We start from the raw sequence: 21,130 nt of genomic DNA, 5'->3' as shown, positions 1-21,130 counted from the left end.
CTTCTGAGCCAATATCATTTCTCACTAATGCACTGATCTCATCCTTTATTAACAGACCTACCCCACTTCCTTTTCCTTTCTATCTATCCTTCCGAATTGTCAAATACCCATGAATATTTAGTTCCAAATCTTGGTCACCTTGCAACCACGTCTCTGTAATGGCTATCAGATCATACCCATTTGTATCTATTTGTGCCGTCAACTCATCTATTTTGTTACAAGTGTTGCCTGCATTCAGATAAAGAGCTTTTAATTTTGTTTTTTTACCATTTTTTCCTGCTTTGACCCCACTTTCTGATACACTTTTATATTTATACATTCTGTCCCTTCCTGTCACGCTCTGGTTATCATTTCCCCCAGTGCTACCCTCTGTTTCCTTCTCCTTGCCCTTTGACTTTTTGAATTCCCGCTCACCTGAAACCTCCCCCCCACTAATTATTTGAATCCATATCTACTGCCCTAGTTATTCGGTTCGCCAGGACACTAGTCCCAGCCTGATTCAAGTGGAGCCCTTCCCAACAGAACAGCTCACTCTTGGCCCAGTACTGGTGCCAGTGTCCCATGAACCAAAACCCATTTCTTCCACACCAGCCTTTGAGCCACGTGTTTATTTACCCTATGCAAATTTGCTCGTGGCGCAGATAGTAATCCAGAGATTATTACCTTTGTGGTTCTGCTTTTTTAAAATTTGGTCCCGAGCTGCTCATACTTCCTCAGCAGAACCTATGTCTTTGTCCTATCTATGTCGTTGGTACCCACGTGGACCATGACAACTGGATCTTTCCCCTCCCATTCCAAGTTCCTCTCCAGCCCCGAGGAGATGTCCTTAACCCTGGCACCAGGCAGGCAACACAGCCTTCGGGACTCACGCTCTCGGCTGCAGAGAACAGTATCTATCCCCATAATGATACTGTCCCCTACCACTACAGCATTTCTTTTTACTCCCCCACTTGAATTGCCCTCTGTACCACGGTACTGTGGTCAGTTTGCTCATCCTCCCTGCAGTCCCTGCTCTCGTCCACACAGGGAGTAAGAATCTCGTATCTGTTAGACAATTGCAAGGCTGAGGTTCCTCCAATGCTAATTCCTGGGTCCCCATACTTGCCTCACTCATAGTCACATAGAAACATAGAAACATAGAAAATAGGTGCAGGAGTAGGCCATTCGGCCCTTCTAGCCTGCACCGCCATTCAATGAGTTCATGGCTGAACATTCAACTTCAGTACCCCATTCCTGCTTTCTCGCCATACCCCTTGATCCCCCTAGTAGTAAGGACCTCATCTAACTCCTTTTTGAATATATTTAGTGAATTGGCCTCAACAACTTTCTGTGGTAGAGAATTCCACAGGTTCACCACTCTCTGGGTGAAGAAGTTCCTCCGCATCTCGGTCCTAAATGGCTTACCCCTTATCCTTAGACTGTGACCTCTGGTTCTGGACTTCCACAACATTGGGAACATTCTTCCTGCATCTAACCTGTCTAACCCCATCAGAATTTTAAACGTTTCTATGAGGTCCCCTCTCATTCTTCTGAACTCCAGTGAATACAAGCCCAGTTGATCCAGTCTTTCTTGATAGGTCAGTCCCGCCATCCCGGGAATCAGTCTGGTGAACCTTCGCTGCACTGCCTCAATAGCAAGAATGTCCTTCCTCAGGTTAGGAGACCAAAACTGTACACAATACTCCAGGTGTGGCCTCACCAAGGCCCTGTACAACTGTAGCAATACCTCCCTGCCCCTGTACTCAAATCCCCTTGCTATGAAGGCCAACATGCCATTTGCTTTCTTAACCGCCTGCTGCACCTGCATGCCAACCTTCAATTACTGATGTACCATGACACCCAGGTCTCTTTGCACCTCCCCTTTTCCTAATCTGTCACCATTCAGATAATAGTCTGTCTCTCTGTTTTTACCACCAAAGTGGATAACCTCACATTTATCCACATTATACTTCATCTGCCATGCATTTGCCCACTCACCTAACCTATCCAAGTCGCTCTGCAGCCTCACAGCATCCTCCTTGCAGCTCACACTGCCACCCAACTTAGTGTCATCCGCAAATTTGGAGATACTACATTTAATCCCCTCGTCTAAATCATTAATGTACAGTGTAAACAGCTGGGGCCCCAGCACAGAACCTTGCGGTACCCCACTAGTCACTGCCTGCCATTCTGAAAAGTACCCATTTACTCCTACTCTTTGCTTCCTGTATGACAACCAGTTCTCAATCCATGTCAGTACACTACCCCCAATCCCATGTGCTCTAACTTTGCACATCAATCTCTTGTGTGGGACCTTGTCGAACGCCTTCTGAAAGTCCAAATATACCACATCAACTGGTTCTCCCTTATCCACTCTACTGGAAACATCCTCAAAAAATTCCAGAAGATTTGTCAAGCATGATTTCCCTTTCACAAATCCATGCTGACTTGGACCTATCATGTCACCTCTTTCCAAATGCACTGCTATGACATCCTTAATAATTGATTCCATCATTTTACCCACTACCGATGTCAGGCTGACCGGTCTATAATTCCCTGTTTTCTCTCTCCCTCCTTTTTTAAAAAGTGGGGTTACATTGGCTACGCTCCATTCCATAGGAACTGATCCAGAGTCAATGGAATGTTGGAAAATGACTGTCAACGCATCCACTATTTCCAAGGCCACTTCCTTAAGTACTCTGGGATGCAGTCCATCAGGCCCTGGGGATTTATCGGCCTTCAATCCCATCAATTTCCCCAACACAATTTCCCGGCTAATAAGGATTTCCCTCAGTTCCTCCTCCTTACTAGACCCCCCGACCCCTTTTATAACCGGAAGGTTGTTCGTGTCCTCCTTCGTGAATACCGAACCAAAGTACTTGTTCAATTGGTCCGCCATTTCTTTGTTCCCCGTTATGACTTCCCCTGATTCTGACTGCAGGGGACCTACGTTTGTCTTTACTAACCTTTTTCTCTTTACATATCTATAGAAACTTTTGCAATCCGTCTTAATGTTCCCTGCAAGCTTCTTCTCATACTCCATTTTCCCTGCCCTAATCAAACCCTTTGTCCTCCTCTGCTGAGTTCTAAATTTCTCCCAGTCCACAGGTTCGCTGCTATTTCTGGCCAATTTGTATGCCACTTCCTTGGCTTTAATACTATCCCTGATTTCCCTTGATAGCCACGGTTGAGCCACCTTCCCTTTTTTATTTTTATGCCAGACAGGAATGTACAATTGTTGTAGTTCATCCATGCGGTCTCTAAATGTCTGCCATTGCCCATCCACAGTCAACCCCTTAAGTATCATTTGCCAATCCATCCCAGCCAATTCACGCCTCATACCTTCAAAGTTAGCCTTCTTTAAGTTCTGGACCATGGTCTCTGAATTAACTGTTTCATTCTCCATCCCAATGCAGAATTCCACCATATTATGGTCACTCTTCCCCAAGGGGCCTCGCACAACGAGATTGTTAATTAATCCTCTCTCATTACATAACACCCAGTCTAAGATGGCCTCCCCCCTAGTTGGTTCCTCGATATATTGGTCTAAAAAACCATCCCTTATGCACTCCAGAAAATCCTCCTCCACCGTATTGCTTCCAGTTTGGTTAGCCCAATCTATGTGCATATTAAAGTCACCCATTATAACTGCTGCACCTTTATTGCACGCACCCCTAATTTCATGTTTGATGCCCTCCCCAACATCACTACTACTGTTTGGAGGTCTGTACACAACTCCCACTAACGTTTTTTGCGCTTTGGTGTTCTGCAGCTCTACCCATATAGATTCCACATCATCCAAGCTAATGTCCTTCCTAACTATTGCCTTAATCTCCTCCTTAACCAGCAATGCTACCCCACCTCCTTTTCCTTTTATTCTATCCTTCCTGAATGTTGAATACCCCTGGATGTTGAGTTCCCAGCCCTGATCATCCTGGAGCCACGTCTCCGTAATCCCAATCACATCATATTTGTTAACATCTATTTGCACAGTTAATTCATCCACCTTATTGCGGATACTCCTTGCATTAAGACACAAAGCCTTTAGGCTTGTTTTTTTAACACCCTCCTGAACCTGACCACGGACCAAATTTGAATTAATTAATCTAAGGGGTGTGACTGCCTCCTGGAATGCAGCATCCGGGTAACTCTCCCCCTCCCTGAGTGTCGCAGTGTTTGATGCTCGGACTCTCGCTCTTCAACACGGAACCAAAATTCTTCGAGCTGCAAACACTTGCTGCAGATGTGGTTGCCGTGGACCTCAATGGTATCCACCACTTCCACATATTGCAGCAGTGACACATTGCCTGCCCCGCCATCTATAATGTATTTAATTCATTAGATATAGTTTTTAATCCCGACCCTTAATTTAAAGCAATGCCCAAGAAAAGAGAGAGAAACTCACCAACCAATCACTTCACCTGCTATCCTGTGATGTCGAATGGCTCTCTTTGCCTTTGTCACCCTCTCTGAGCTGCTCCCTGTGGGGGGGCCTGGCTGCTCTTAGCCCCGCTGCTCCTCTGCTGGTGTTCCCTCACAGGTCGGGAGGTCGGCGCTGTTTCTTGGGGCTGGGCTGGCTCCTTTATCCCCGCTGCTGCTCATCCGGTGTCAGTGAGAGATTGTAGAGTAACATGATCGGGGCCCAGGAGAGGCGTGAGTTGGGGGCCCAGAAGAGCCGAGGGTCCAGGAGCAGCACGGGCCAGTCCACACTGCGATATGTGTGTGCACTAGGTCTGTGCAGCAGAGGTGGTCTCCAGTCATCTTGGGTAATCCTTGCCACTGGATAAAGGCCGAGCTCTGTCAAGCCCGTGTGGTGGCTGGTGTACAACGGTCACCACACGTTAAAAAAATCCATTCACAGGCATCTTCCACCCTTCAGGATGTAGTTCGGGATCTGGAATATTAGGCCCTTCATTGAAACACCTGTGAACTCATTCCTTTTTGGCGTGGAAGCAAGTCATCCTCGCTTCGAGGGACTGCCTATGATGATGATGACTTACTTATTTATTCAGTCGCGTTTTGCTGCTGGTTCGATCAGGAGAGCCAAGCAACAACAACTTGCATTTATATAGTGCCTTTTTAATGTCGTAAAACATCCCAGGAGCACAATCCGACCCCTCGCATTCACAATAATACTAAACATTTGCAGACTGCTACAGCATTCAGCAGGTTGCCACCGAGCCACAGAAGGAGATATAAGGACAGCTGTCCAAAGGCTGGGTCAAAGAGGGCAGTTTTAAGGAAAGAAAGACTTGCATTTATATTGCGCCTTTTACGACCACAGGACGTTGCAAAGCGCTTGACAGCCAATGAAATACATCATCACATTTTCTTTGACTTTACTTTCCAATATTTTTTCATGCCCTCTCTTTGCTTTCCTCATTTCCTTTTTAATTTCACCACTGCACTTTTTATACTCCTCGCGGGTTTCTGCCGTATTGAGCCCTCGGTATCTGTCATAACCTTGCCTTTTTCCTGGGGGCTCTAGATTTATTAGTCCCGCCCTTTTTCTTTGTGGGACCATACTATCTCCTCCTTCAATGCCTCCCACTGCTCTGACAATAATTTACCTTCATGTAGCTGTTTCCAGTCCACTTTGGCTACATTATAATTCAGTTTAGTAAAATTGACTTTTCCCCAGTTGAGAACTTTTACTCCCAGTCTATTTATTACTTTGTCCTTTTCCATAACTACCCTAAATCTAACTGAATTCTGAACACTTGCACCAAAATACTCTTCCACTGATACCCCTTCCACCTGCCCAGCTTCATTCTTTAAAACTAATCCAGAACCGCCCCCTCCCTTGTTGGGCTTGCTACGTACTGGCTAAAAAAAGTTTTCCTGAATGCATTGTAAGAATTCTGCTCCCTCTATAGCTTTCACTAAATTCTATCCAAGTTAATATTCAGGTAGTTGAAATCCCCTACTATTACTATTGTTTTCGCATGTCTCATAAATTTGTCTACACATTTGCTCTTCTATCTCCCTCTGACTGGGGGTCTGTAGTACACGCCCAGCAGTGTCATTGTCTCTTTTTTGTTCTTCAGTTCAACCCATATTGCCTCGTTTGATGATCCCTCTAACATATCATCCATCCTCACAGCTGTAATTGTTTCTTTAATCAATACTGCAAACCACCCTCCTTTTTTATCCCCCTCTCTATCCCGTCTGAAAACCCTGTAACCAGGAATGTTGTGCTGCCATTCCTGCCCTTCTTTCAGCTATGTCTCAGTAATAGCTACAATATCCTACTCCCATGTGCCTATTTGTGCCCTCAACCCATCTGCCTTATTCCCTAGACTCCTTGTATTGAGGTAGTAAAAGAGCCTCTGGGTGCAGTGGCCTTTCACCATGAAGACAGATACAAAGTATTTGTTCAATGTCTCTGCCATTTCCTATTCCCCATTTAAATTTCTCCTGTCCCTGCCTCTAAGGAACCCGTGTTTACTTTCACTAATGTTTTCCTTTTTACAAACCTATAGAAGCTTTTACAATCTGTTTTTATATCTCTTGTTAATTTACTCTCATATTCTAGTTTCTCTTTATCAGTTTCTTAGTCATTCTTTGTTGAATTCTAAAGTCCTCCTAATTCTCAGGCTTACTACTCTTTTTCGCACCATTACAAGCCCTTTCCTTTAATACTATAACATCTCTTGTTAGCCACGGTTGGACCACTTTACCCATGTTTTTTTTTATTCCTTAGTGGAATATATATTTGTTACGAATTATAGATTAATTCTTTAAACGTTTGCCATTACTTATCTATGATTGAATCTTTTAATCTAGTTTCCAAATCTACATTAGGAAACTTGCCTCTCATACCTACGTAGTTTGCTTTGTTCAGATTTAAGACCCTAGTTTTGGACTTTACTAAATCACTCTCAAGCTCATATAAAATACGATCATGTTATGATCACTGCACTCAGTGGCTCCTTTACTACCTTAATTAATCCTTTCTCATTCAACAATACTAGATCTAAACTAGTCTGTTCTCTAGTTGGTTCTTCGACATACTGATCGAGGAAACTATTTTAAATTCATTCCACAAACTCCTCATCCACACTATTACTACAGGTTTGATTAGTTCCCCCATGACAAGTGACCCTTGTTATGTTCACCTCTAATTACCTGATTTATTCTCTGCCCAACACTATAACTACTGTTAGGGGGCCTACAAACTATTCCCACCACTGTTTTCCGCCCCCTGTTGCTTCTTAGCCTCACCCAAATTGATTGTACATCTTGATTTTCTGAGCAAAGATCCTTTCTCTCTACTGTTTTTATCCCATCTTTTATTATCAGGGCTACCCAACCCCCCCCCCCCCCTCCCCTCCCCTCAACATTTCCATTTTGCCAATCTCTTCTAAAAGGAAGGCAAGAATTATAGAATATATAGCTCACAAACTTGGTCACTCTGCAACCATGTCACCATGATGGCTATTAGATCAATTCCACTTATTTCTATCTACGCTATTAATTCATCTAAAAAGGAAAAACTTGCATTTATATAGCGCCTTTCATGACCATTGGATGTCTCAAAGCGATTTAGAGCAAATAAAGTACTTTTGAAGTGTAGTCACTGTTGTAAAGTGGGAAACGCAGCAGCCAACTTGCGCACGGACAGCAAAGTGATAATGACCAGCTAATCTGTTTTTGGTATGTTGATTGAGGAATAAATATTGGCCAGTACAGCGGGGAGAACTCCCCTGCTCTGCTTCAAAATAGTGGTATGGGATCTTTTACATCCACCTGAGAGAGCAGTCGTGGCCTCAGTTTAACGTCTCCTTTGAAAGACGGCACCTCCGACAGTGCAGCGCTCCCTCAGCACTGCACTGAGTGTCAGCCTAGATTTTTGGGCTGAAGTCTCAGGAGTAGCAATTGAACCCTCAAGCTTCTGACACAGAGATGAGAGTGCTGCCCACTGAGCCACAGCGGACACACGCTGATCACTGGCCAAGGTACCCTTTTGGGTTCCTCCTTCTGATCATTATTCATCGACTCCAACCGGAAAAATATTCAAGTACCAACAGGGTCAGTCTCAGCTGTGATGTCCCCCACAGCCATGGCCCAATTCATTGCCTCCATTCACATGCTTTCAACGTTCAAACAGGAAGAATGGCTATCTGAGTGTGGAACCAGAGGGAGGCAGAGAGAGAGTATGGAGAAAGAGTCTAACCAAAGTCTTGATTTGGCAGATGAAGTATAATGTGGGAAAATGTGAGGTTATCCACTTTGGCAGAAAAAATAGAAAAGCAAATTATAATTTAAATGGAGAAAAATTACAAAGTGCTGCAGTACAGAGGGACCTGGGGGTCCTTGTGCATGAAACACAAAATGTTAGTATGCTGGTACAGCAAGTGATCAGGAAGGCAAGTGGGATGGAGTATAAAAGCAGGGAAGTCCTGCTACAACTGTACAGGGTATTGGTGAGGCCACATTTGGAGCACTGCGTACAGTTTTGGTCTCCGTATTTAAGGAAAGATATACTTGCATTAGAGACTGTTCAGAGAAGGCTCACGAGGTTGATTCTAGAGCTGAGGGGGTTGACTTATGAGGATAGGTTGAGTAGGTTGGGCCTATACTCATTGGAGTTCAGAAGAATGAGAGGTGATCTTATCGAAATATATAAGATAATGAGGGAGCTCGACAAGGTGGATGCAGAGAAGATATTTCCACTCATAGGTGGAACTAAAACTAGTGGACATAGTCTCAGAACAAGGGACCGCCCATTTCAAACTGAGATGTGGAGGAATTTCTTCTCTCAGAGAGTTGTAAATCTGTGGAATTCTCTGCCCCAGAGAGCTGTGGAGGCTGGGTCATTGAATATATTTAAGGCGGGGACATACAGATTTTTGAGCGATAAGGGAGTAAAGGGTTATGGGGAGCGGGCAGGGAAGTGAATCCAAGATCAGATCAGCTCATAGCTCATAGGCAGCAGCAGGATCAGATCAGCTATAATCTTATTGAATGGCGGAGCAGGCTCAAGAGGCCAGGTGGCCTACTCCTGCTCCTATTTCTTATGTTCTTATGTTGAGGGGATGAGAATTTAGAAAAGAAAAATCCTATATTTCAATGGCTGTTAAACACTTGTAAGTTTTCTCTCTAATGTGAAATGTGTTTTTATAGTTTATTATTGCAGGGTCACTTGCTGTAGCTGTTGAGAGGTCACCGACTGATTGTATGGTAAGTACTTGCTCAAAAGGATGGTCTTGACATTCAGTATCATCACTCAAGATGACAAACTAGCACGATGTTGTTATTGGTTATTAAATCACACTCAGGCTAAGATTTTGCTGACCTCATCAGGATGGAGGTGTGGAGGGGTGGAGGGGTGCGGGGGGCAGGTGTCAGTGGCGTGTAACAGCCCGAGTGCTGCCTCTATCCTGCTCTGGTAAATGAATTTACATTGATGAGGCTTGTTCAACCTCCCTAGGACATTTCTCAGCCCAAATAGAGGAAGCAGGTCTGGTGACATCATTCATGACACGTCATCAACCAGTTTCCTTAAAAAGACAATGGGCAACTTTATTTTGATTGCTGAGCTGCTGAAAACACTGCACAAAGGTGCACGGCTGCACCCAGGTTCTCCATCGCTCCCTCCAAATGCTTATGGAGGGAGTAGGAGCATGCAGGGAGGTTCTCTTCCCTTCCCATGGATGGAAGAGACCTTGCCAGGTGACCAACACAGCCTGGTTGCACAAGGCAGAGGAAGGTACATCAGGGATGCCATCGGGTGCAGTGGCGCAAAGCTTTCAATGATCTCATTAGATCACGAAACATTAGTACAAAGCCACACTCATCTTTATCCTGCAGTGCTTCTCATCACATCCCCATCACTCTGCCTTCCCGATCCTACTCCTGCACATCCTTACTCACACCAACCGACCTTGCACCTCCACCTCTCTCTCTATCTACATTATCATATCCTTATCTCATGAGTCACCCCTCATACTCACCCTCATCCTAGTGCAATCATACCAACTAACAACACACAAGGGTAGCCACTTGGGTGTTTTAGCTAATGTTCATGTAAATTTCTATCAAATATTAAAACCTTTATTTTCAACACTTTCCATTCTTGGACAGATTTGTGTGCATCTTTGGAAGTTGCGTAGTGAGTTGCAGTGAATGGTGAGACATAAGGATACCCTCCGCCATGGTGGGGAATGTGAAAGGAATGACTTGGACGTTGTCGAGATGCTTTGTGGTGTTGGTGTGGGGTGGTGCCAACCTGGCGCATCATGTGGCAGTCAGGTTGTATAGCGTCAAATTAAGTAAATCTGGCCATGGTGAGGCCATCCCTGGCAGCAGTGTGGTCGGGTGCTGATGCCCTGTGTCCTGTGCAGCATCAGGTGATTGCGGAGAAGGCTGGTGTTGTTGTTGGTGTTGCTAGTGAGCCTGGTGCTGCTGGTGTTGGGGATAATCGTGGTTGGATTCTAAGGTGAGACAGTATAAATGGCACTTTTGCTGAATGGAATAGATGGCAGGTGAAGTAGAGATGAGAGAAGCATTCTGTCAATGGTGAGAGAGCTCTTCCAATGAGGTGAGAATGGATGAGAGTGGAAAGCCTGCAGAATCGGTGCTGGAAATAGACTGAGAAACAGCTTGTGGCTGAGGACAGTGATGATCTATCAGGTGGGAGCTTTTACTTTCCATTTGAAACTGTCAAGTAATCAGCTGGAGCAATGGCCAATGAAGTCCTGCCTCAGGTTTCCTGAGCAGCATGGATCTCATGGCCATGAAGTTAAAGGTAAAAAGTAATTTTAAAAGCCTTTTAAGGGTCAGTTAAATACAATATAAGAAGCATAACTGGATCGCGCACCACTGCTGCAAGGATTAGTTACCCAATGACAGACATGCCTGCAAAGTTCACTCTACAGCATACTGGGAGACATTTAGAATTCAGCAGAGGAGGACAAAGGATTTAATTAAGAGGGGGAAAATAGAGAATAAGAGAAGAAGCTTGCCGGGAACATAAAAACTGACTGTAAAAACTTCTATAGATATGTGAAGAGAAAAAGATTAGGGAAGACAAACGTAGGTCCCTTGCAGTCAGATTCAGGTGAATTGAAATGGGGAACAAAGAAATGGCAGACTAATTGAACAAATACTTTGGTTCTGTCTTCACGAAGGAAGATACAAATAACCTTCCGGAAGTACTAGGGGACCGAGGGTCTAGTGAGAAGGAGAAACTGAAGGATATCCTTATTAGGCAGGAAATTGTGTTAGGGAAATTGATGGGATTGAAGGCTGATAAATCCCCGGGGCCTGATAGTCTGCATCCCAGAGTACTTAGTACTTAACGAAGTGGCCCGAGAAATAGTGGATGCATTGGTAATCATTTTCCAACAGTTTATCGACTCTGCATCAGTTCCTATAGACCGGAGGGTAGCAAATGTAACACCACTTTTTAAAAGGGGAGGGAGAGAAAAAGGGATAATTATAGATCAGTTAGCCTGATATCAGTAGTGGGGGCAATGTTGGAATCAATTATTAAGGATGAAATGGAGGTACATTTGGAAAGCAGTGCCAGGATCAGTCCAAGTCAGCATGGATTTATGAAGGGGAAATCATGCTTGACAAATCTTCTGGAATTTTTTGAGGATGTAACTAGTAGAGTAGACAAGGGAGAACCAGTGGGTGTGGTGTATTTGGACTTTCAAAAGGCTTTTGACAAGGTCCCAAATAAGAGATTGGTGTGCAAAATCAAAGCACATGGTATTGGGGGCAATATACTGACATGGATAGAGAACTGGTTGGCAGACAGGAAGCAGAGAGTCGGGATAAACGGGTCATTTTCAGAATGGCAGGCAGTGACTAGTGGAGTGCCGCAGGGCTCAGTGCTGGGACCTCATCTCTTTACAATATAGATCAATGATTTAGATGAAGGAATTGAGTGTAATATCTCCAAGTTTGCAGATGACACTAAACTGGGTGGCGGTGTGAGCTGTGAGGGGGACGCTAAGAGGCTGTAGGGTGACTTGGACAGGTTAGGTGAGTGGGCAAATGCATGGCAGATGCAGTATAATGTGGCTAAATGTGAGGTTATCCACTTTGGTGGCAAAAACGCGAAGACAGAATATTATCTGAATGGTGGCAGATTAGGAAAAGGGGAGGTGCAACAAGACCTGGGTGTCATGGTACATCAGTCATTGAAAGTTGGCATACAGGTACAGCAGGCGGTGAAGAAGGCAAATGGTATGCTGGCCTTCATAGCTAGGGGATTTGAGTTTAGGAGCAGGGAGGTCTTACTGCAGTTGTACATGGCCTTGGTGAGGCCTCACCTGGAATATTGTGTTCAGTTTTGGTCTCCTAATCTGAGCAAGGACGTTCTTGCTATTGAGGGAGTGCAGCGAAGGTTCACCAGGTTGATTCCTGGGATGGCTGGACTGACATATGAGGAGAGATTGGATCAACTGGGCCTTTATACATTGAAGTTTAGAAGGATGAGAGGGGATCTCATAGAAACGTATAAGATTCTGACGGGATGGGACAGGTTAGATGTGGATAGAATGTTCCCGATGTTGGGGATGTCCAGAACCAACGGACACAGTCTTAGGATAAGGGATAGGCCATTTAGGACTGAGATGAGGAGAAACTTCTTCACTCAGAGAGTTGTTAACCTGTAGAATTCCCTGCCGCAGAGAGTTGTTGATGCCAGTTCATTGGATATATTCAAGAGGGAGTTATATATGGCCCTTACGGCTAAGGGGATCAAGAGGTATGGAGAGAAAGCAGGAAAGGGGTACTGAGGGAATGATCAGCCATGATTTTATTGAATGGTGGTGCAGGTTCGAAGGGCCGAATGGCCTACTCCTGCACCTATTTTCTATGTTTCTATACAGCAATGTATTAAAGTTAATAACAGGGCTCCCCTTACACCGCCTCTTGAAGCACTCACTGGAGAGAGGAAGCCTCCAAAATTGACAAAGGAAATGTATAAACTTGGATGAGATGATTGCAATGTGGAGTGATCCGCACTCCACAAATAAAGGTTTGAAAGCTTGGCATTGGCTTAACTAGGCAAAGATTTTATTAACCAGCCCACACGAGTAATACAAGCAAGCGTTATGTCTACACACTCAAACATTGGGGTTAGGAGCTCAGTTAGTCAAAGCCATTCCCAACTCAAAGTTCTCTTCAACAAATGTTTGATGGCATATTGATCACTTTGCTTGAAACACATCTCCTTGTACAGTGTCTTTATGTGCAATTGTCATTTATCCTGACTCGGCAGGTGTCACATGCCTGAGGTTGTGTGAGATGAGGAGCTCCATCATTTATCTGTACAGGATTAGTGGTCCAACCATGGCTAACAAGAGAAGTTAAAGATAGTATTAGATTAAAGGAAGAGGCTTATAATGTTGCCAAAAGAGTAGTAAGCCTGGGGACTGGGAGGATTTTAGAATGAAGCAAAGAATAACCAAGAAATTGATAAAGAAAGAGAAAAAAGAATGTAAGAGTAAACTAGCAAGAGACACAAAACAGATTTTAAAAGCTTCTTTAGATATGTAAAAAGGAAGAGATTAGCGAAAGCAAACGTGGATCCCTTTAAGGCAGAGACAGGAGAAATTATATTGGGGAATAAGGAAATGGCAGACATTAAACAAATATTTCAGAAGAAACTTCTTTACCCAGAGAGTGATGATAATGTGGAACTCGCTACCACAGGGAACGGTTGAAGTGAATAGCATAGATGCATTTAAGGGGAGGCTAGATCAGCACATGAGGGAGAAGGGAATAGAGAGTTATGCTGATAGTTTTAGATGAGGAAAGACGGGAGGAGGCTTGAGTGGAGCATCAATAGCAGCATGGACTGGTTGGGCCGAATGGCCTGTTTCTGTGCTATATATCCTGTGGAATCCTATGGGCCCGAACTTGGTGGCCATACCGCCCACTGCCGCTGGCTGCCGCCAAGTTTTTCGGGCGGTCTCCCCTTGGTGAGTTTCCTCTAGGCGTCTCGCCGGTGGGAGGGGTGTACCGCTGGGAACCGCCCACTGACGGCCGCTGGTGTAAGTGACCTCCCACCCACTGAGCTGCTAGTTTGGTGCAGGTGGGAGTCGGTGGCAGCAGGGAGAAGGACTGCTGTGTGGAGGCAGGTCTAACCCCAACGGTAAGTAAGAAAACCTGCAATAAAAGGTCAGTGAACTTCTTTAATTTTTTTCCTTCAGTGGTTTATGTGGATGGAGTCCCCTTGAAGATGTTCCAGTTGGGTTTTTTTTATGTGTAAATTTTTATTTTAGCTGCTCCCCCCTCCCTGGGCCCGTCTCAATCCTCGGTGGCACTTTGGTGAGAATCGCATTTGCCACCGAGATTGGGAGCTCCCGCCCGCTGCCGCCCAGATTCACGGCGTGAGTCGGTTTTTTGCCGCCGGGTAGTACTGCCATCTCTTTTCGAGGAATCTTCCTGGCAAAGTACCGCTCGGTCTCTCGGCGGTCCGTTGTGGCACTTGGGCGGGCTTTAGCTTTCACCAAGTTCGGGTCCTATTTGTGTGTCTACACGGTGGAAGACACACATAATGTTCCAGAAATAGTATGATCCAAGAGTCTAGTGAGAATGAAGAACTTAAAGAAATTATTATTGGTAAAGAAATAGTGCTGGAGAAATTATTGGATCTAAAAGCCAACAAATCCCTTGGACCTGATGGTCTACATCCTAGGGTTTAAAAGACATAGCTACAAAGTGGATGTATTTGTTTTGAAGTTCCAGAATTCCCTAGATTCTGGAAATGTCCCTTTGCATTTAAGGGGAGGCTAGATCAGCGCATGAGGGAGAAGGGAATAGTGGGTTATGCTGATAGATTTAGCTGAGGAAAGACGGTAGGAGGCTCGAGTGGAGCATCAATCACAGCATGGACTGGTTGGGCCGAATGGCCTGTATCTGCGCCGTATATTTGTGGAATCCTATGGGCCCGAATTTGGTGGCCATACCGCCCACTGCCGCTGGCTGCCGCCGAGTTTTTCAGGCGGTCTCCCCTCGGTGACAGTTTCCTCTAGGCGTCTCGCCGGCAGGAGGGGAACCGCCCAGGTAGCAAACATAAAGATGTTATTCAAGAAAGGAGGGAGAGAGAAAACAGGGAACAATAGACCAGTTAGTCTGATATCAATATGAGGGAAAATGTCAGAATCTATTATTAGGTATGCGGTAACAGAGCACTCAGAAAATCACAATATGATTGGGCAGAGTCAGCACAGATTTCTGAAAGGGAAATTGTGTTTGACAAAGCGGTTCGAGTTTTGTGAGGTTGTAACTAGCAGAGTAATTAGGGGGGAGCCAGTGGATGCGGTGTATTTGGATTTTCAAAAAGCATTCGATAAGGTTCCACAAAATAGGTTATTACACAAAAAGTTAGGGCTCATGCGATTGGGGATGATATATTAGCATGGATTGAGAATTGGTTAAGGGACAGAAAACAGAGAATAGGAATAAACGGGTAATTTTCGGGGTCATCATCATCATAGGCAGTCCCTCGGAATCGAGGAAGACTTGCTTCCACTCTTGGAATGAGTCCTTTGGTGGCTGAACAGTCCAATACAAGAACCGCAGTCCCTGCTACAGGTGGGACAGACAGTTGTTGAGGGTAAGGGAGTGTGGGACAGGTTTGCCGCATGCTCTTTCTGCTGCCTGCGCTTGGTTTCTGCATGCTCTCTGTAGTGTATGGAGAAAGAGTCAGAGTGAACACTGTGAGCTCAAAGTAAAGTGTGACCTTAGTCTTTTATTGCAGGTCTCCAGAGTGCCTCTCCAACCTGTGAAGCCTTCTTAAATACCTGTGCTCCCAAGGGATTATGGGGTCCCTTGGGACTCTGGGGAATGAGCCCTCTGGTGGCTGTATAGAGTAAATACAAGTCCTCACATATAACAACATTCCACCTCAAAGTAAATAGTGTAACTATTTACAATGTGAGTCGATCTGGGGCCCTTCTTGCCCTGGTTGATCGTCTCGGTGTGAAAGCTGGTGTTGTTGAATCATTTGTTGGGCCCTCGCTGGGCTGCTGTGCAGCTGGCCTTGCTGGGCTGCCTGGTGTGTTGGGCCCTGCAGGGCTGCTGTGGATGATGGGTTCTGCTTCGTGGTCAACCGTGGTGCTGGTTGCCGCTGGTGTGTATGTTGGGGGATCAAAAAAGGTAGGGTCCAAGGTGGATTGCTCAGGGTAGTCCGTGAATCTGAGTTTGATTTGGTCCAAGTGTTTCCAGTGAATTAGTCCATTTGAAAGTTTGACCCGAAACACCCTGCACCCCTCTTTGGCCATGACAGTGCCGGGAAGCCACTTGGGACCTTGTCCATAATTTAATACAAATACAGGATCGTTGACTTCAATCTCGCGTGACACATTTGCGCTATCATGGTATGCACTTTGTTGAAGCCGCCTGCTCACTACCTGTTCATGTAGATCAGGGTGAACTTATGAGAGTCTTGTCTTAAGTACTCTTTTCATGAGCAGTTGGGATCCCAGTGAGTGAGTGGGGTCTCGTGCGGTAGCTAAGCAGGACTCGGGTTAGGCGAGTCTGCAGTGAGCCTTCAGATACCCTCTTCAAGCCTTGCTTGATGGTTTGCACTGCTCTCTCTGCCTGACCATTGGACGCTGGTTTAAACGGGGCAGATGTGTCATGTTTGATCCCGTTACAGGTCATGAATTCTTTCAACTCAGCACTGGTAAAACATGGCCCGTTGTCGCTCACCAGAACATCGGGTAAGCCGTGAGTGGGAAACATGGCCCTCAGGCTTTCAGTAGTGGCAGCGGACGTGCTAGCCGACATTATCTCACATTCAATCCACTTGAAGCGTCTACAACCACAAGGAACATTTTACCCAAGCTCGGGCCTGCATGGTCGACGTGTACCCTAGACCATGGTTTGGAGGGCCAAGACCATAAACTTAGCGGCGCCTCCCTGGGTACATTGCTTAACTGCGAGCATGTATTACATCTGTGAACGCAGGACTCTAAGTCCGCATCGATACCGGGCCACCACACGTGGGATCTGGCTATCGCTTTCATCATTATGATGCCTGGGTGGGTACTGTGGAGGTCATTGATGGAGGTGTCTCTGCCCTTCTTGGGGACCACTACTCGATTGCCCCACAGAAGACAATCTGCCTGCATAGACATTTCATCTTTGCGCCGCTGGAACGGCTTTATCTCTTCCTGCATTTCCACTGGGACACTGGACCAGCTCCCATGAAGCACACAGCTTTTGACTAGAGATAATAAGGGGTCCTGGCTTGTCCAGGTTTTGATCTGCCGGGCAGTGACGGGTGATTGCTCACTCTCAAATGCTTCCATAACCATGGCTAGATCTGTGGGCTGTGCCATTTCCACCTCCGTGGTGGGCAATGGCAGCCTACTGAGAGCATCGGCACAGTTTCTGTGCCTGGCCTGTGGCAGATGGCATAGTTGTATGTGGACAATGTGAACGCTCCTCTCTGGATGCGGGCCGATGCATTGGTATTTATCGGAAAACAGGAATATAAGTGGCTCATAGTTAGTTTCCAATTCGAATTTTAGCACAAACAGGTATTGATGCAATTTCTTTACCCCATAGACACACGCTAACGCTTTTTCAATCATGCTGTGGGCTCTCTCGGCCTTAGACAGACTCCTGGATGCAAAATCAACCAGTTGCAGTTTCCCGAAATTATTAGCTTGTTGCAATACACACCCGACGCCATATGATGACGCATCACATGCTAGTACCAAACGCTTACATGGATCATACAACTCAAGCAATTTGTTTGAGCATAACAATTTTCTCGCTTTTACAAAGGCATTTTCTTCGATTTTGCCCCAAACCCATTCGCCCACTTTTTGTAGTAAGACATGTAGTGGTTCTAGTAGGATGCTGAGACCCGGTAAGAAGTTACCAAAGTAGTTCAAGAGTCCCTGAAACGACCGCATCTCCGTCCCGTCACGTTCTGTGGCCTTGGTGCGTTGTCCTGATGGAAAGCTCTTCATATATACTCCCCTGTCCCCAAAGGCAGTCAAACAAAATTTCACAGTATTTATTCGTCCTAACAGTCAAGTGTGTTTCACAGACACTAATCATGATCCCTCAGCAATTGTCTGTTTTCCTTTGGTACTGTACAGGTTAACATGTTCCTTTAAAATTCTGTGCAATTTTAATCATACAATCACAGAATAGTAACATAGAAACATAGAAACATAGAAAATAGGTGCAGGAGCAGGCCATTCGGCGCTTCTAGCCTGCACCGCCATTCAATGAGTTCATGGCTGAACATGCAACTTCAGTACCCCATTCCTGCTTTCTCGCCATACCCCTTGATCCCCCTAGTAGTAAGGACTACATCTAACTCCTTTTTGAATATATTTAGTGAATTGGCCTCAACAATTTTCTGTGGTAGCGAATTCCACAGGTTCACCACTCTCTGGGTGAAGAAGTTTCTCCTCATCTTGGTCCTAAATGGCTTACCCCTTATCCTTAGACTGTGATCCCTGGTTCTGGACTTCCCCAACATTGGGAACATTCTTCCTGCATCTAACCTGTCTAAACCCGTCAGAATTTTAAACGTTTCTATGAGATCCCCTCTCATTCTTCTGAACTCCAGTGAATACAAGCCCAGTAGATCCAGTCTTTCTTGATATGTGAGTCCCGCCATCCCGGGAATCAGTCTGGTGAACCTTCGCTGCACTCTCTCAATAGCAAGAACGTCCTTCCTCAAGTTAGGAGACCACAACTGTACACAATACTCCAAGTGTGGACTCACCATGGCCCTGTACAACTGTAGTAACACTTCCCTGCTGCTGTACTCAAATCCCCTCGCTATGAAGGCAAACATGCCATTTGCTTTCTTAACCGCCTGCTGTACCTGCATGCCAACCTTCAATGACTGATGTACCATGACACCCAGGTCTCGTTGCACCTCCCCTTTTCCGAATCTGTCACCATTCATAGTCTGTCTCTCTGTTTTTACCACCAAAGTGGATAACCTCACATTTAACCACATTATACTTCATCTGCTATGCATTTGCCCACTCACCTAACCTATCCAAGTCACTCTGCAGCCTCATAGCATCCTCCTCGCAGCTCACACTGCCACCCAACTTAGTGTCATCCGCAAATTTGGAGATACTACATTTAATCCCCTCATCTAAATCATTAATGTACAATGTAAACAGCTGGGGCCCCAGCACAGAACCTTGCGGTACCCCATTAGTCACTGCCTGCCATTCTGAAAAGTACCCATTTATTCCTACTCTTTGCTTCCTGTCTGCCAACCAGTTCTCAATCCACGTCAGCACACTACCCCAATCCCATGTGCTTTAACTTTGCACACTAATCTCTTGTGTGGGACCTTGTCGAAAGCCTTCTGAAAGTCCAAATACACCACATCAACTGGTTCTCCCTTGTCCACTCTACTGGAAACATCCTCAAAAAATTCCAGAAGATTTGTCAAGCATGATTTCCCTTTCACAAATCCATGCTGACTTGGACCTATCATGTCACCTCTTTCCAAATGCTCTGCTATGACATCCTTAATAATTGATTCCATCATTTTACCCACTACCGATGTCAGGCTGACCGGTCTATAATTCCCTGTTTTCTCTCTCCCTCCTTTTTTTAAAAATGGGGTTACATTGGCTACCCTCTACTCCATAGGAACTGATCCAGAGTTTATGGAATGTTGTAAAATGACTGTCAATGCATCCGCTATTTCCAAGGCCACCTCCTTAAGTACTCTAGGATGCAGACCATCAGGCCCTGGGGATTTATCGGCCTTCAATCCCATGAATTTCCCCAATACAATTTCCCGACTAATAAGGATTTCCCTCAGTTCCTCCTTCTTACTAGACACTCTGACCCCTCTTATATCCGGAAGGTTGTTTGTGTCCTCCTTAGTGAATACCGAACCAAAGTACTTGTTCAATTGGTCTGCCATTTCTTTGTTCCCCATTATGACTTCCCCTGATTCTGACTGCAGGGGACCTACGTTTGTCTTTACTAACCTTTTTCTCTTTACATATCTATAGAAGCTTTTGCAGTCCATTTTAAAGTTCCCTGCAAGCTTCCTCTCGTACTCTATTTTCCGTGCCCTAATCAAACCCTTTGTCCTCTTTTGCTGAGTTCTAAATTTCTCCCAGTTCCCGGATTCGCTGCTATTTCTGGCCAATTTGTATGCCACTTCCTTGGCTTTAATACTATCCCTGATTTCCCTTGATAGCCACAGTTGAGCCACCTTCCCTTTTTTATTTTTACGCCAGACAGGGATGTACAATTGTTGTAGTTCATCCATGCGGTCTCTAAATGTCTGCCATTGTCCATCCACTGTCAACCCCTTAAGTATCATTCGCCAATCTATCCTAGCTGATTCACATCTCATAACTTCAAAGTTACCCTTCTTTAAGTTCTGGACCATGGTCTCTGAATTAACTGCTTCATTCTCCATCCTAATATGGAATTCCACCATATTATGCTCACTCTTCCCCAAGGGGCCTCGCACAACGAGATTGCTAAGTAATCCTCTCTCATTACACAACACCCAGTCTAAGATGGCCTCCCCCTAGTTGGTTCCTCGACATATTGGTCTAGAAAACCATCTCTTATGCACTCCAGGAAATCCTCCTCCACTGTATTGTTTTCAGTTTGGTTAGCCCAATCTATATGCATATTAAAGTCACCCATGATAACTGTTGCACCTTTATTGCATGCACCCCTAATTTCCTTGTTGATGCCCTCCCCAACATCACTACTACTGTTTGGAGGTCTGTATACAACTCCCACTAGCGTTTTCTGCCCCTTGGCATTCCGTAGCTCCACCCATACCGATTCCACATCATCCAAGCTAATGTCTTTCCTTACAATTGCATTAATTTCCTCTTTAACCAGCAACGCCACCCCGCCTCCTTTTCCTTTCTGTCTATCCTTCCTAAATATTGAATACCCCTGGATGTTGAGTTCCCAGCCTTGGTCATGTCTCTGTGATGCCAACCACATCGTATCTGTTAACTGCTATCTGCACAGTTAATTTATCCACCTTATTCCGAATACTCCTCACATTGAGGCACAGAGCCTTCAGACTTGCCTTTTTAACACACTTTGACCCTTTAGAATTTTGCTGCAAAGTGGCCCTGTTTGTTTTTTGCCTTGGGTTTCTCTGCCCTCCACTTTTACTCATCTCCTTTCTGTCCTTTGCTTCTGT

The 21,130-nt window shown here is 45.2% G+C and overlaps 1 protein-coding gene across 4 annotated transcripts in view; it reads left to right on the top strand.

The window, feature by feature from the left end:
- LOC139266027 (membrane-spanning 4-domains subfamily A member 8-like) overlaps positions 1-21,130 on the top strand; it is a 65,214-nt gene that overhangs the window by 37,488 nt on the left and 6,596 nt on the right. For all 4 annotated transcript variants that reach the window (XM_070883798.1, XM_070883799.1, XM_070883800.1 and 1 more), the window contains one exon: positions 9,106-9,162. In XM_070883798.1, the coding sequence (XP_070739899.1) occupies positions 9,106-9,162 (57 nt within the window). The remainder of the gene's footprint in view (positions 1-9,105; positions 9,163-21,130) is intronic.

The sequence above is a fragment of the Pristiophorus japonicus genome, chromosome 6, assembly GCF_044704955.1.
Source record: "Pristiophorus japonicus isolate sPriJap1 chromosome 6, sPriJap1.hap1, whole genome shotgun sequence".
In the NCBI taxonomy this organism is placed as follows: Eukaryota; Metazoa; Chordata; class Chondrichthyes; family Pristiophoridae; genus Pristiophorus; species Pristiophorus japonicus.
This window is presented reverse-complemented; position numbering and strand designations above follow the sequence as displayed.